The sequence below is a fragment of the Plasmodium chabaudi genome, assembly GCF_900002335.3.
Source record: "Plasmodium chabaudi chabaudi strain AS genome assembly, chromosome: 12".
Lineage (NCBI taxonomy): Eukaryota > Apicomplexa > Aconoidasida > Haemosporida > Plasmodiidae > Plasmodium > Plasmodium chabaudi.
In genome coordinates this window covers 361,213-377,075 of record NC_030112.2, presented here as the reverse complement: position 1 = coordinate 377,075, position 15,863 = coordinate 361,213, and the positions used below count along the sequence as shown (strand labels likewise).

General features: G+C 22.6%; 4 protein-coding genes across 4 annotated transcripts; 2 read left to right on the top strand and 2 right to left on the bottom strand.

Annotated features, from left to right (window-relative positions):
• Nucleotides 1–1,647: 1,647 nt before the first annotated feature.
• PCHAS_1211200 (conserved protein, unknown function) lies at nucleotides 1,648–2,871 on the top strand (the record flags this gene model as incomplete). Its single annotated transcript, XM_016798831.1, has 1 exon — nucleotides 1,648–2,871. One exon carries the CDS (start codon nucleotides 1,648–1,650, stop codon nucleotides 2,869–2,871), a length of 1,224 nt encoding a protein of 407 aa, XP_016654197.1.
• Nucleotides 2,872–4,018: 1,147 nt separating this feature from the next.
• PCHAS_1211100 (RING zinc finger protein, putative) lies at nucleotides 4,019–7,170 on the bottom strand (the record flags this gene model as incomplete). The annotated part of the gene is made up of 9 exons (XM_016798830.1): nucleotides 4,019–4,517; nucleotides 4,613–4,713; nucleotides 4,820–4,903; nucleotides 4,997–5,034; nucleotides 5,131–5,192; nucleotides 5,334–5,444; nucleotides 5,542–5,602; nucleotides 5,768–5,888; nucleotides 5,986–7,170. 9 exons carry the CDS (start codon nucleotides 7,168–7,170, stop codon nucleotides 4,019–4,021), a joined length of 2,262 nt encoding a protein of 753 aa, XP_016654196.1.
• Nucleotides 7,171–8,491: 1,321 nt separating this feature from the next.
• On the top strand, nucleotides 8,492–10,223 carry PCHAS_1211000 (heme oxygenase, putative; the record flags this gene model as incomplete). The annotated part of the gene is made up of 6 exons (XM_016798829.1): nucleotides 8,492–8,775; nucleotides 8,924–9,050; nucleotides 9,173–9,334; nucleotides 9,419–9,500; nucleotides 9,649–9,788; nucleotides 10,098–10,223. 6 exons carry the CDS (start codon nucleotides 8,492–8,494, stop codon nucleotides 10,221–10,223), a joined length of 921 nt encoding a protein of 306 aa, XP_016654195.1.
• A 1,085-nt stretch (nucleotides 10,224–11,308) lies between these two features.
• On the bottom strand, nucleotides 11,309–14,236 carry PCHAS_1210900 (PRE-binding protein, putative; the record flags this gene model as incomplete). The annotated part of the gene is made up of 1 exon (XM_739513.2): nucleotides 11,309–14,236. One exon carries the CDS (start codon nucleotides 14,234–14,236, stop codon nucleotides 11,309–11,311), a length of 2,928 nt encoding a protein of 975 aa, XP_744606.2.
• Nucleotides 14,237–15,863: the final 1,627 nt, after the last annotated feature.

Here is a 15,863-nt window from a genome sequence, read left to right as displayed (position 1 = left end):
TTTAAAAGTTTATATGTGTGTAATTAATTTTGTTGGTTATAGAAATATATATTTGGCAAAATGAATATGAATAATATATATATTATTTGTGTCTATATATGTTTGGTTGCCCTTTTATTTATTTTATTATTCTTCCTTTGTGGTGCAGTTTCACTTTCCCCCGAATAGTAAAATTACAGAATAAATAATTTTAGTACTATCAAAATATTCTATATATTTCAAAATTATATGTTACACTAAAATTTTTTATATCGATAAATATCAATGTTATATGTGTGAAAAAATAATGCATATCTTCTGCGTATTAGCATAACGTGATGATTATTTTTATGTAAGCATATTCTTTTATTTAATTATTAAAAATAGAGAGCGAAAAAAACATATACGAAATATAACAGAGAGACATATTTTGTTCGAACTATTTTTAAGTTGATATTTTGAAAATGCATTAACTAGACAATCTTAAAAATATAAAATGCCAAAAAAAGTTGTTTCCTTTTAAACTACCATAATAATTTTTATGTTTATAAAAATTAAAATAAATAAAAATATTTTGAGATATAGTGCAGTTTAATATGTTATAATTTTGTGTGCAGTATAAACATATTACATTTGTTTTATTTTTTTATTCATTAGTTATTTTATTATAATTTGTGTTTTTTTAATGGTGTACGTTGGTGCATGAAACTTTTAGTATATATACGAAACAATAGATAAGTATTTTCCTAATAAAAACACTGTAAAAAAGAAAAACATAAAAAAAAAGACGTAGCTGTTGTAATAAATTTATATACTACCACCATTCTTCTATAAGATAAGCATAAAAATTACTAAAAATAAATTATTATTATATATAAATTAATAAAATAAAATATTAAAAAAATTAAATATATATAGTAATATTTGACAGATTTTCGGCTGCTTATATTTATACGTGGTTTAATGGGTTCCTTTTTTGTATGCATATGCTAGTGTATATATGTAAATATACATTTTTAATCACAGGTGTATGCAAAAAAGAATATACAATAACAAATATGTAAATAAACATATATATATTTGTCATTGCAACGGATATATATGTATGTATAGCTATATCCAGTAAAATGGAAAATGCGGTCGAAAAATAAACAAAAACAACAGCACAACTAATAAACAAAAAAATGCATACATAGAATTAAATGAAAATTCTGATTATTCGAAAATTTTATAAATATAATGTAAATAGGATTTATAAATTAATTTTTGGTAAACGCTGTCGAATTTTATGTCACAGGAAAAATACATCATAGTGTAGAAAAAAAAATAATTAAAAAAAAAAAAATAGCTATGCATATTAAACTTCTTTGCAATATAATTCACCCGAATTATTAGAATGTGTTATTTTATTTGGATATTATAGAACAATACATAAAATTATGATATAATAATGTGAAATTCGTAAAGCATTTCAAAGCAAATCTCAACATTTTTCATATACATATCTTAAAAAAACGAAATAAAATATTACTACTCTCTTAATATCTCTATATACATATATTTATAAGAATTACATGGTGTAAAGGGAAACACAAATTAATAGGAACAAGATGCATATATAATAATGTTTCAACTTTTAAATGATCAATTTAAAAAATAACAAACAAAATGAGTTATGCAAATAATTTTCAAAGGGTATTATATGCCTCTCGTTTTATGAGAGTATTTGGAAAATTCAAAAGAGCCCAATTAAGAGAAAAGCCACAAAGAAAAATCGGACCTTTTAGTAATCCTGTAAAAAGATTAGCAAGATTAAAAGAAAAGGAAAGATTATTTTGTGAAATAGGAATGCCACGTATAATACCAAGAGCAAAAACTGGATATAGCGAAAAAATATTAGAAGTTATAAAACCTCCTAATGTAAGAAAAGAAGTATTGGATAGACGGTTAGAATTTTTATTATCAAATGAAAGTGTATATCAACAAATGTATAATAAAATGTATAATGGAATAACTCCATATCAATGTGAATTATATATGTGGGAAAGACAAATGAGAGATTTAAGAAAAATATATAGAGCTCAATATTTACACAAGCTAAGTGAAATTACTAGTGAAGAGAGAAGTAAACAATTAAAATTATTATTACAAACTAAAGAAGATAAAAAAAAAAGAAGGGAAATAATTAGAAATCGTATATTAGAAGATAAAAAAAGAAAAGCTATATTAAAAGATCGTTTATCATTAGAAAAAAAACTTACTCAATCTATCCTTTTTAGAAGGCAATCGAATATAAAAAAAAAAAATGTATATTGGCTAGTTAAATTACAAAAAAAAAGTTTATATATAAATTCTGAAGATTTAAAAAAAAAAATATATCAAACTGATACTAGTAATAGTATAAATTCTACTAGTGCTACGGTTAATAGTAGTATTAATTATGGTGATGATGAAAATTCCCTTTTCAATCGAAATATATCTACTAGCGATTTATATAAAGATTTAGGGTATGATGTAAAAGATAAAAATAATAATAATGACAAAATTTATAAGGCAGACAATATTTATAAAACCCTCTTAGAAGAATCATTCGATTTTTTAGAAGAAGATGAAGATCAATTTGAACAAACTGACGCAAATGAGAATCAGGGGGATATACCACATAAACAAAGAGCTCATATTTTATATTCCTCATTTTCAAACGATGAAAAAATTAAACTTCTTGATGATAAAATAGCTATACTTTCAAAAATAATTGAAGAAAAATCATATTCTAAAGGTGTAGACAATAACAACATAATGTTCTACATACAACTAAAGGATAAATTAGAAGCATCCAAACAAGCATTTTTGGAAAAAAAATACTTAAAAGATAAAGAAAAATTAAATTAAATTTATTCACCTACTATATGAAATATAACATATATTTCTATGGAAAGATATGTTTATGAATAGCCAAAATGAATATACACATTTCATACTTTTCGACAAATTTATGCAACTTGTGTAAATATATTTTTTAATTTAATTCAATAAATCTTATTTTTATTATTTTATAATTGCGCTAAATCATGCAATTTTCATTTTTTTAATTAATTTTGTATACATTTTCTTATCATTTATATTCTGAAAGTAAATGTTTTTTTTTGGATATCCAATTTATAATTATCAACTCTTTTGATGAATGACATTCATTTTTTAGTATAATTCATATTTCAAACTTTTTAATTTTAAAGTCGACTAAATAAATATTATCACATATAATAGGGTTTACCCTTTAATAGTATATATAGGCCTTAAATAAATATTGTAAAGAATAAGGATGAAAATGTTTGCCCTTATTTATATGTATCAACAAAGAAATTCTGCATATGCCAAACTAGACATATGGTATCTCATAAAAAGTCGATAAGCATTTACATTAATATGCTACATACTTATTCGCTATTCAATTTTTTTTTAAAATAAAAATGTTAGCAAAATAAAAAAAAATAAAAAAGTAAAAATTGACAAATGCACTTAAAAATTAAAAAAATTGAAAGAACAACAGAACAAACGATAGTAAGCATATCATGCATATTATTAATACATAAAAAAATGAATACTCAAAACAATTAAATATTATGCTTACTTAAAATAAATGCAATCACCTAATATCTAGTAATAATAAAGACGAATATATTGCATATACTTAAGAATAAAATAAACAGAAAAAAAACATTTTACATAATAAGATAAATAAAAAATGCAACTCGAAACATAGAGACTATTAAGAATAAAAGGAAATATTAAGTATAAAATGGGTTGTCACATATATTTAATATGGTAAATGCAACAAAACAGGATACTAAAAGGCAGTCTATGAAAATGTTAATGCATGTAAGTCGATAAAATAAAGCACATAAAATAAAGAAAATTAAAGGAAACGAATTGCGAATGCAAATATTGTAATACTAAAACAAAAAAAAAATCAAAATAAATGCAACCTGGATATGCAAAGCTGCACTTTTAACTATTAAAGTAACAAAACATTCATTTTTTAGTTTTTATTTTCTGCTTTTTTTTTTTTAGTTGTTTTGACTTTAATACAATCCATCAGATTAACACTAAGTGTACCGTTACCAATAGATATATTATCTTCCTTTTTTTCATTAATATCAATTTTAGTATTACAATTAGATTTCGCAACATCAAGAAAACTTTTGGATATTTGATAAATTTTATCATCATCGTCTAAGAATTGTTGTTTTGTAGCAGCAGCAAATTTATTGGCAACATTTTTGTTGTCACATTTATTTTTCTTAGAATTTTCGATATCATTTTTCTTTTTCTTTTTTTTGTCACTAAAATTATTATTAATTTTTTTTTTTTTTAACTCCATTGCATCAAAAAATTGATTTTCATATTGATCATAATCTAAGCTATTTGAATTTGTATTATATATTTCTTCTGATGGTATGAAATCTTCATATTTTAATATTTCATCGTCATAAAGTTCTGTTTGAGAATCTTTATTTCCTCCCATTTGGTTTGATAACCTTAAAATAAATTCAACACGAATCGAGCATACATATGTATATGCATATTAATATAAAAGTAACAAATTTTGTTTTAGGTAGATATATATCTATACCTTAACTTATCAGGACTTCCCGTTGCTTTGGGAACGTGTATATTTATTGTATTAGTTGGAAGGTCCCAATAACGTTTTTCTTTTCGAGCAATTTCCTCATTCTGTTACACACAAAATATAGTATATATATATATATGTATGTAATATATACATATGAAAAATATATGTTCATATGTTATTAATACAAAATGGTTTATAATTTATTACCGCTAAGGCTTGAAATAGTTTTTCCTCTTTCTTCTTTTTACTTAAAATGATATAATTCTTTTTATTTCGCTCAGATATTTCCTTCTATAATTCACAAGAATACAACAAAATAAAGATGAAACAAATAGGTATGACAAAATAAATGAAAAAATCTCAAATTGGGTAATATAAAAATACCGCAAAGTGGGTTTGGGTTCGCTTAGATATAACATCGTCTGAACAAAATAAATAATTAAGTCATACATAAAAATGTGTGTGTGCAAAAATTTGATATGGTTATATAGCTAATAATGAGGAGAATACAATCTTACCAATATTTAATGTGGCAAATGACACATTAGTTCCAAGAGGTAAACACGATAAAAACGTGTATCTATTATAGAGATTTAAAAAATAATATTCAACAAGTAAACAAAATCGAATAATCATGCATAGAATATGCTACTTATTTAAATATACAAATGGATGTACAGTAGTTTATTTAATATATTTCGTGAGTTGTGGTATATTTTACTTTCTCTTAGCTTTTTCAGTTAGTTCAAAGGATTCAATATATGTAATCTGCTTGTTATTCAAAAATTTGGGAATTCTATCCATGTCATTATCATATTCAAAAAGAATTAACCTATTGAAGTGGAAATGCAATATGTGTTATACAATATTTTTTGAATATAGTAAAATATTTGTATGGGCTTATGATCTATTATCTTTTTAATACGAACTTTAAAACGAAAGGATCGAGGAATATGCATTGCCCATCGATACTTTGATAGAAATATATTTCTGCAAATAACAAGATGAAAAACATATATTATAAAATTATTGAATTGTATATTAGCAAGTGATTCTGAAGATTAAAAATATAAAAGACTGTCGAGCATAGTAATTTTCAATATGCATATTATATGAGAATGAAAAAAATATATTTCTTTTCTTATTTATTCTAACCAGTTTCATTATTATTTTTTTCTGAATCAGTACTCTCGCGCCGATCTGAAGATACACCTTTTTTCGTTGGCATTCCATAAGAATCCATTACCATCTCTTTTTTAATTTGTTCTATGCTATCCTGCATATTGAAAAAAGAAATGGAAGACGAGTATATATATGTTGTGTGTAAAGGGTTTATTTGTGTAGACATAGATAAATAAGAGCAGCAGAATTACGTAAACTTCTTGGGCCAGATTATTGTATAAGTAAAAGGAATCAGCCAAATTTTCAGAGCCCAATTCTGTTCCTTCTTCTGTGTATATAAGATTTGAATCCAACTTTTCAATTGGTATACTCATATATTCTGCTACCCTCAATTTGATATTGGCTATAGCTTTTTGTATAATATCTTGATCAGATATAAAAAATTTATTTTGATTATTTTGACGAATAAAATATAAAATTCTCAAATCTTTTAATAATAAAGAAAGAGGGTTATATAAGTAATAAATTTTACAAAATTGTACTCCTAAATTTAAATTTAATTTTAATATTTTTTCTGAATTATTTTGACTAAAGGAATACAAATTTTGAATTGTTGTATCTAGATTTACTATATCTTTAAAATCCATATTTTTTTTATTTTTAATAAAATTATTATTAGTAACTTTAAAATTTTTATTAAAACATAATTTTTCACATTTGATATCAATTTTTTTATTTTGTGTAAATAATAAACACATACTTATTTTATCATTTATATTATATTTTTTAACATATTGAAATTTAACACATCTTAAATCATTTTCATTAATTATTTCAAAACATATAGGGCATTTTTTCCATGCCTTATCTTTTCCTTCGTCTATAAAATATTTTAAGATACATAGGAAACAAAAAATGTGTCGACATTGTGTTATCCTTGGTGATATTATATTATTTTCAAGACAAATTGGGCAAGCTAAATTTGTATCATCATAAATAATGTAATCAACTTTTTCTATATGTTTCCATTCTATATTATCTCCATTTAAAGAATTTTCTAAATATTTTTTTTCCAATACATAATATCTAAAATTACAATTTATATATTGTTTTTTATTATTATTATTGTTAGAAATACTTGATGAAGCTTGGTTATTATTTCGTTTATTTTTTATATTTTTCGCTGTAGTAATACATACCGTTTTTTTTAAAATCGATATTTTGGGTTCATATCTATTATAATTAACTATATAATTTAAATTTATTCCTTTTTTGTTATTTGCATTTTTCCCTTTTTCATTCACAGTTTTTTTATTTTTATTTTTATTTGTTCCCTCTACGTCTTTTTTCCAGTTGTCATTTATGTTATTCTGTATATACGAGGGGTCATTGTTTGAGCTATTCTCGGCTTTGCTAATTTCAAAATTTTGAATCATTGAAACGTTATTATTTATGCTATTCCTATATATTTTATGATTGTTAATTGGCAATAATATTGTGCCAATTTTGTTGTAAATTATATTTGACTTGTTTTTGTCTCTATCGAATTAACCATATAAATTACTGAGTGAAAATTTTATATTTTCATTTTTCATCTCAGATTTTTTTATTTTTTCGTGTTATGCCATATTATAGGCTTTGTTAACTCGATGTGTAATATACAACTTCGTAAATTATCACAAAAACGTATTAATTTTGAAATTAAGTTTAACTATATATATTACTTCAGTTGTGTGTATTGGCTCATATATATATTTTTTTTTAATTTTTTTGTAAAAAACAAAAAATTATAAAATAATAAATATTCATGCCTAACCTATTCAAATATATAGGAAATTATATGGACACAAAGAAGCAAATTAATGGTTGTATTTTAACACGAATTTTTATATGGATTAAGAAAAAATACAAACACAAAATAATATCGTTTGCACAATGGATTTATATAGGCATGCGAAATATAAATTAATAATGAATAATACTCTACGTATCTGTTAAAACGGTTTTTTTTTCCCCCCCACCTTCTCTTTTTCTCATACTTAGTAATGGAAAATATATATTTTCCTCTACCAAGTTATATGTAAAAAAAATTGTTACTATAAAAATAAAGACGGGGGAAAAAACATAATACAAATATAACGCATGTTTTAAATGCGTATAAATTTATAAAAATAATAAAACGCAAACCATAATGAAATTATAAATTCATATATATAAATAGATATATGAATATAAATATATATTGTATAATAATGGGTTATATATCCCATTAATTTTGTAGTTTTAATGTGTTACATAATCGAACAATTTTCTGGTAAAAAAAAAAATATATATATACGCATATATGTATTTTTTTTTGACGATATGGAATGCACATTTTCTCCTTTTTTTTTTTTTATTATATTTATGTTATTATTTTTTTTTTTTTTTAAAGTATAAAATAATTGCATATTTTTATGCACAAACTATATAAAAAATAAATAAAAAGAAAAATATGTAATATGAAAAATTATTTTGCTTTAGAAAATGCTGAAAAGTCGGAATATATTATTACAGAGAAGTGCTTAAAAAGCGGAAAATTTTGAAGTGTGAAAATTATATACATTTTATCGTATTTTTAATGTAATAATTATATAAAGTTGAAGTACATATTATGTATGTTGGTAAAAAACGAAAAATACAAAGATAAAAAAATGATAAGATGTTTGATGTATCACGGTTAAAGATGCTTTTAACGTTAAGAAGAAACTATAAAATATGATTTATACGTCATTATTTTTTTTTTTAATTTATACATTTTTGTCCATTGTTCATAATGAAAAGATATATTATAACATAGACTATAAAAAAAACAGTAATGACATTTTTTTTATAAAGAAATTTTTTAAATATAAGAAAAAGTATCGTATTAATGCCAAAGAATTTGTTAACTATAAAGAAATTCAATTAAAAAGAATAAATGATTATAGAAAAAGAAGTGGGACAGGAAAAAATGATATTAACTATAATATAAGGGATTCATATAATAGCCGTGAAAATTCGTAAGCTTTATTTTTATGCATAGAAAATTTGAAGCATACACATTTATTATCTCAAATACGTAGTTATATAAATTTTTACATGCACACATATATGTGTGCCTATATTGTTTCTATATATGCATGCATATTTTCTGTTTCATATATAAAGACTTTTTGTTAGAAATGAAGTATTTCCAACATTAGCTAAAATAGAAAATGAAAAATTGAAGGAAAGAGAAAAGAATAGAGAAACATATAAAAATATTAATGATTACAATACCAGTTTTGATAGACGAGTAAGAATATACTACAACCATTTTATTAAGAAATACATGGCCGCATTTATGTATCCCTATTTTATTTAATCATTTTCTATTCCTTTTATTATGATATATATATTTATTTGTCTTTTTTGTAGACATTTATACAATTTCTTATCGATTTATACAATATTTTTATGAAAATTGATGAGCTTTTCCTTATTAACAAAGATATGTTTTCCATTCTAACATATAATGGTCCTATGATGTTAACTAATTATCTTTATGAAGATATAATTTATCTTACATCCATTGTTGAGGTAAAACTTTTAAAAATTATGTTTATTTCTATTTATTTTTCATTTTTATATTAATCCATTTTTCATTTCTTTTCGAACATTTAGAATTCAGAAACAATAACAGCTAGCCAATATTGTAGAGATTATATTTACCACCTTGAAGAATTGGCCGAAAAAAATAAATTAAGTAATAACTAATCAAAGAAAGAAAATAATTGTTATGATAGAATAGTGACATATTTTCAGCATATTATGATTTATATATAGCTGAAAAATGTTTAATATGCATACAAATTTCCATATAAATTGTATGAATATAATTTTTTTTTGTATAGAATTTTTAGCCCATTCATATGTATTTTACAAGAATTTTCATTTAACAAAAGAGCATTTATTAAACAGTATTTGCAAATATTTGAACATAATTAAAACATTAAAATCAACACGATATGTTCCTGATGTGTCTAATTTCGAGGTCAGCATATAAACTATATAATAAAAATTATTAACTGTTTATGCATATATTTTACATATAAAAAATTCATAAATATGTGTGTGTGCAAATAATATTCGCAATATTATGAAGATATTCTAGTGGATAACTTAGTTATTTTCTGCATATGCATATTCGTCTTATTTTCCCTTTTATTGTTTTATACTTAATGTATAGACAAAAAATTTGTTAAACGCAATCGACATTGTATGCTTGTATATACCAAAATGTACACACACTTAATATATGCTTTAAAATGTTGAAATGTAAATTTTATTTTTTTATTTTCAGTATTGCTTAAATAAAATGAGCCGTAAATGGACACGATGGGAAAAAGATAATTTTTTGGCTAGTCTTCATGATGCCACTGATAAAATGATGATTTTGACAAAGCATTTTGAAAATGTAAAAGAGTGATCATTTTATCATTCCATTTTTATTTATTGTTGTTGATTATAGTTTTGTTAATCCACCATTTTGGATAATAAAGCATCATTACATTTCTGTGCAAGCAAATAAATGTAAATACATATGCATATATATATTATATGCAATCCTTATCGACATTAATTACTATAGAGAAAGGCAGCAATGACTGCTTTTCCGCTTTTTGTTTGGTGCATTTTTTGTTGTTATTTTTTTAAAACCTTTAAAACTTATACCAATTTTTTATAATTAAAATGAATATTTATTAAGCTATATAAGAAACAAATGAAAAATTAAGAGTGCTTTCAAATGGTATAAATCTGATTAATTTCTATATAATACTTTTATTTTTTGTAATATATAGGATATTTAATAAAATAAATTATCTTTACATTAGTTTTCAAAAAGTTAATATTCAACTTTAAAATTCATATATATATTAACATAAAAGTATTATAAATGGAAGTCTATTTTTAATTTAAATGATAAAAATTCAAACAAGATACATATAATAATTTTGTAAAAAATATGTAAATAAAATATATATTTATATTTACACAAGATACAGGCATATTAACATAATAATTATATATTATGTGAATATACATATAGACAAATATACATTATACAATCTTACATAATATCACTAATAATACAACTACTATATATATATATATGTTATTTATGCTATTCTTTATTATTATTTTTTTTTTATTATATTTTTTAATTTTTTTTGTATTTTTTTATATTTTTAATTTTTTTTGATATTTTTGATTTTTAAATTTTTTTTGTATTTTTTTATATTTTTTGATATAGTTAATTAGTTTTTATATTTAAATGTATTTTATGATTCCAGTAGAGCAGGATCCATACACCTGTATAAAATTGCACTGTGCTCACATGCAACATTTTAAGCGATTGAGGGTACGCATCAATGGAAATTCCGTACATATATATAGGGTTTATTATCATTTACTTTCGATGAAATTTAAAATCCTACATGGTTTTGTTCTGCCTAAAATCGTTACTGCTTTTTTAAGAAGACCTATTATATCAGTTTCCCTTACAAATTATATTTAATTTGCAACAATCTCTTTTTGTACTGCATCATGTTTTTTAGTATTAGCTAAATTTATTGCCTTTTTTGTTTTTCTGGATTGAATATTAGTTACATCGTGTAAACTTGGGAAGGCTTTTTCATCATTTGTGTTAATATAAACTTCATTTTTGGATGAATCAGATCTATAATTTGATTTTCCAGTTCTTGAACTTTTGTGTTGTCTTCTGTTAGATGGAGAAAATGTGTTGCTATTGTAGTTACTGTTTGATGCCATGTGCCTAGTATTACTTCCACTATTATATCGGTCATAGTATGAATTTTCTTCTTTGCTTCGACTTAATATTTTTTGTATTTCTTTTTGAGCAACTTCTACTGTTTTTGGTGTACCTTGAATGAAAACTTTTTTATTTTCTTTGTCTATATGTATTTTTTTAACATATGTATCTTCTTGTATTCTATTAATAGTTCTTCCTTTTTTACCAATTATACTTCCTATATGTTCAGTATCTATATTCATTTCAACAGTGATATATAAATTACTAGATGAGGATTTTCCATCTTGTCCTTCTTTTGCATCCTTATCATCTTTACCTTCCGTTTGGACTAGATTTTCTAAAACATCTTTAGCTAAATATATATTATCTTCATGTCCATATATTTGGGCAATATAACTAGTTTTATTAATTTGAATACTAGTATATGTATCTTTTTCGATATCTTTAATTTTTTGTGCTTTTGCTGATAATAATAATGCAATAACTCGTTCATTAATAGCTACTTCAACACATTTTCTTTTTTTTAATAAATCATCAATCATTTGAATAGCATCATCAATATTGGTTTTATTTCCACTTATATTTAATTCTTTATAATTTGTTTTATTGAATATTTTAACTTCAGCTCCTGTTTGTGCTTTAATTTGATTTCTGTAATTTGCATTAAAAAGGAATGCTTCTTCTTCAGTTAGTTTTTTTTTAACTGACTTGCTAGATATTATATTTTTAGCATGATCTAAAATTTCAAGAGCTTTTTTAATATTTTCGTTGTCTCCTACTAAACTAATACCATTATCATGTCGTATAACAAATAAATTTAAATTTTTTCTGATATCATTTAATTCATATGCACATTTTTTATATAATGCAAAAAGTTCTCTTTCTTCAAATTTAATAAATTCAGAATCCAAACCTTTAAGAATTTCATTTAATTTATTTTCTGCTTCTTGTATATCTGCATCTTTACTTCCTTTTATAGTAGCTGAAGCATCAAAGGTTTTAGCATCATAATTCATTCTTATTAATGTGTTAGTTTTGGTTTCGATGTCTTTTAATAAACCTTTATTAAACCCACGACCTAATACGGAATCTAATTTAATTGTTTTTGATATATTTTTAGCATTTGTATTTTTTTCATTATTAGCTTTTTCAATTAATTCTTTTAATTTTGGAATATCATCTTTCATACCACAATAATATAATGTTTCATTATCTACATGTACAAATACGTTTGTATCTTCTTCCATTTTTTTAAAACTTCCATCACATATATTAAGCATAATTTTAAATACTTTATTACTTAAGTTTACATAATTCTTTTCAGTAAAATCGATATTTTTTAGATAAGAAATAAAATTTTCTATATCATCATTACATCCAGATATATTAAAAGATGTCTTGTTTTCAAAATTATTGGTACTTATTTTATCTACATATACAAAATATTTTGCTTGTATTCTATTAAGGAAATTATATGGTTTAATTAATGTATTATATTTATCATTTGGTAATGAGGATTCTTTGTTTATTATATCACTTTCTTTTATTTGAATATTTTGTTTTTCTTTTTTCATTTTAATTATTTTTTCTACAAATTTTAATTTTTTTTCGTGTACTTTTATTTCATTTAAGCTTTTTTGATTTTCCTTTAATTTTTCTTCACATGTTTTTTTTAAAGTAAATAAGCGATTTTGGAAGCCTTTAAAGCTTTCATAATTTTTTGTAATAATTAATTGTTCTTCTAAATAATTTATATATGTATTCACTTCTTCCATTTCTTCTTCACTCTTTGGATTTAATTTCTTTTTCTTTAATTTTGCTTCTTTACATTTATTTTCGACATCTGCTGATGTTAATTTCATATTAACTGGTCTAGGTGTTTGTGCATTCATTTTAGATATCGAAGAATTTATAGTAACTATAAAAGCTTCGAATTCTGCTTTTCTTTTAACTTCTGCTTCTATTTTATCACTAATATTTTTATAGTTATCTTGTTTGGATAATTTTAAAAACTTTTTATTTAATTCATTTTCAATTTTTTTCCTTTCATCTTCCTTTAATTTTAAATCCTTTTTAGGATCTTTTTTAGCTTCTTCTTTCTTTGTTTCTTCTTCATTTTTTTCTTTGTTATTATTTTTATTATTAGCATTTTGTGGTGATGCAGAATTTTCAGTTTTTCCTTTCTTTTTATTATCTTGATTCTTATTATTAGCATTCTTTGCATTACCTTCAGCTTTTTTGTTGTTATTTTTCTCTTCTGCAGCAGTTCCTTTTTGCTTATTATTTTCACCACCTTCATTCTTTGCATTTTTGTTTTTTTGTGTTTTTTTTTGATCTTCATTATTCTTCTGACCCTTATTAGCATTGTTGTCTTTTGCATTAGCAGTACCTTCCTTTTCAGCATCGTTATTTCCTTTTTTTGAATCAGGAGTGGTATTTTTCTTTTTTTGCACGTTTCCATTAAGTTGTCCATTCAATGTTGTTTCGGCTGCTTTTACATTTTCCTTTTTATTTTTTGGTTCGTTTTGTTTGGGTCCTCCTTGTTTTTTATCGTTTGGTGTGGTTTCCTTTGCATTTTTTGGTGAAGCTCCATTTTCGGTTTCCTCTTTTTTATTTGGTCCTGCAGCCGGGGTTTTGGCTTTTCTTCCCATCTTAGTTATGAAGTGCATTCTATGGAAAGCGAAAAATCAAAGTCAGAAAATTAGCAAATAAGTAAATTGGCAAATAAGTAAATTGACAAGCAAGTGTAACTACATGAGAGCAAATAAATAAGCGTACGAAACAAGCATGTGCACATATATAAACTATTTTTGGGGACTTACTTCGCTACGTTTTTTTTTTGATAATTAAAGAGTTATAGTTTTTTGTCAGTTCTATATCTGTTTTATACTAATTAAAGTATTTTCCGGTAGTATTCTTCCTTTTGGATTTTATTATGCGTTGCTTTAATTTCACAAGTAAATGCAATATGCTTATTAGCAATATTATGTATGTATATATATAACTTTTTTATTTACAATATTATGCCCAATTGTAGAATATCCTTCTTTTCACAAGAAGCATTATAATTTACATACAAAGATTTTATTCTTTATATATATATTATATATAATTTCCAGCTTTTTTTTTTTTTTTAAAAACTTAAATTATTAGTAAGTTTTTAAAAAAGCTTATCATTAAAATTAATTTTATTGAATACTTTTATAAAAAGAGACAATTACTTTTTCTAATTTAAATAAAAGCACAACTGAACATAAAATTACTTTATCAACAAATGTAGGTGGATAAGGGCTTTTCAGTATTGTATACTCATTTTTTTCTTATTTCTTAATTTACTTGTTTTTCTATAAAATGTTTTTTTATCAACAATAATATAATTTATATATTAAAAATTAAAATATAATAATTTTTAATTCAATGATTTAACATTTTTTTTTATTATATAAAAATGTATAAATTATTCAAAAGGGGAAAAAATTATATAAGGATAATTATTTATTATAATAAATAGGGGGATTAATTTTTATATAACATTTGCTATATTATAATTATTTTTTATAGAAATTGTGTATATTTTTTATATACATATATAAATGTAATATTTTTTAAAAAATACAATTATATAAGTGTATTAAACAAAGGGATATAACAAAAATATGTATTTAATATTATTATATATTTTTTAACAAATATAATATTATTATATATTCACACTGTTATTTTTATTTTTAATGGGTATTAAATTTTGTGTTCCATGTTATGTAATTTTTAAGTTTTATTTTTTGAGGGTAATAATATATCATTTAAATATATTGGGGGGAATTTATTTTTTTTTATTTATTCTCTATATTTTGTTAGCACTACATTTATTTTATTTTTTAGCACTATTATTATATTGTATATGTAAGCCCAAAAAAATGTCATGAATAAATTTCTTTAAAAACTAGTGTATTTCTTTATATATGTAAAAAAAAAACGTCATAGATTATTCACATATACATATATATATAAATTAAGTGTATTTATAAATTATCATTTGTAAATTTGCTTACTTTTATAGGTAGATAAAATGCGTTAATTTTTTTTTGAATAACGTTACATATATTTTATATTCACACTTGGTACTTATTCTATTTGTATAAAATAAACTATGAAAAAAAAAAATATATAAGGGAGAATACAATATTTTATAACGCACAATTACAAATATATGTATATAAATATATAGTAGTATATTTCCTCCTCCCCCTTACGATATTTATATGTACTTTTTTTTTGAGCATAAAAGTTGTTATA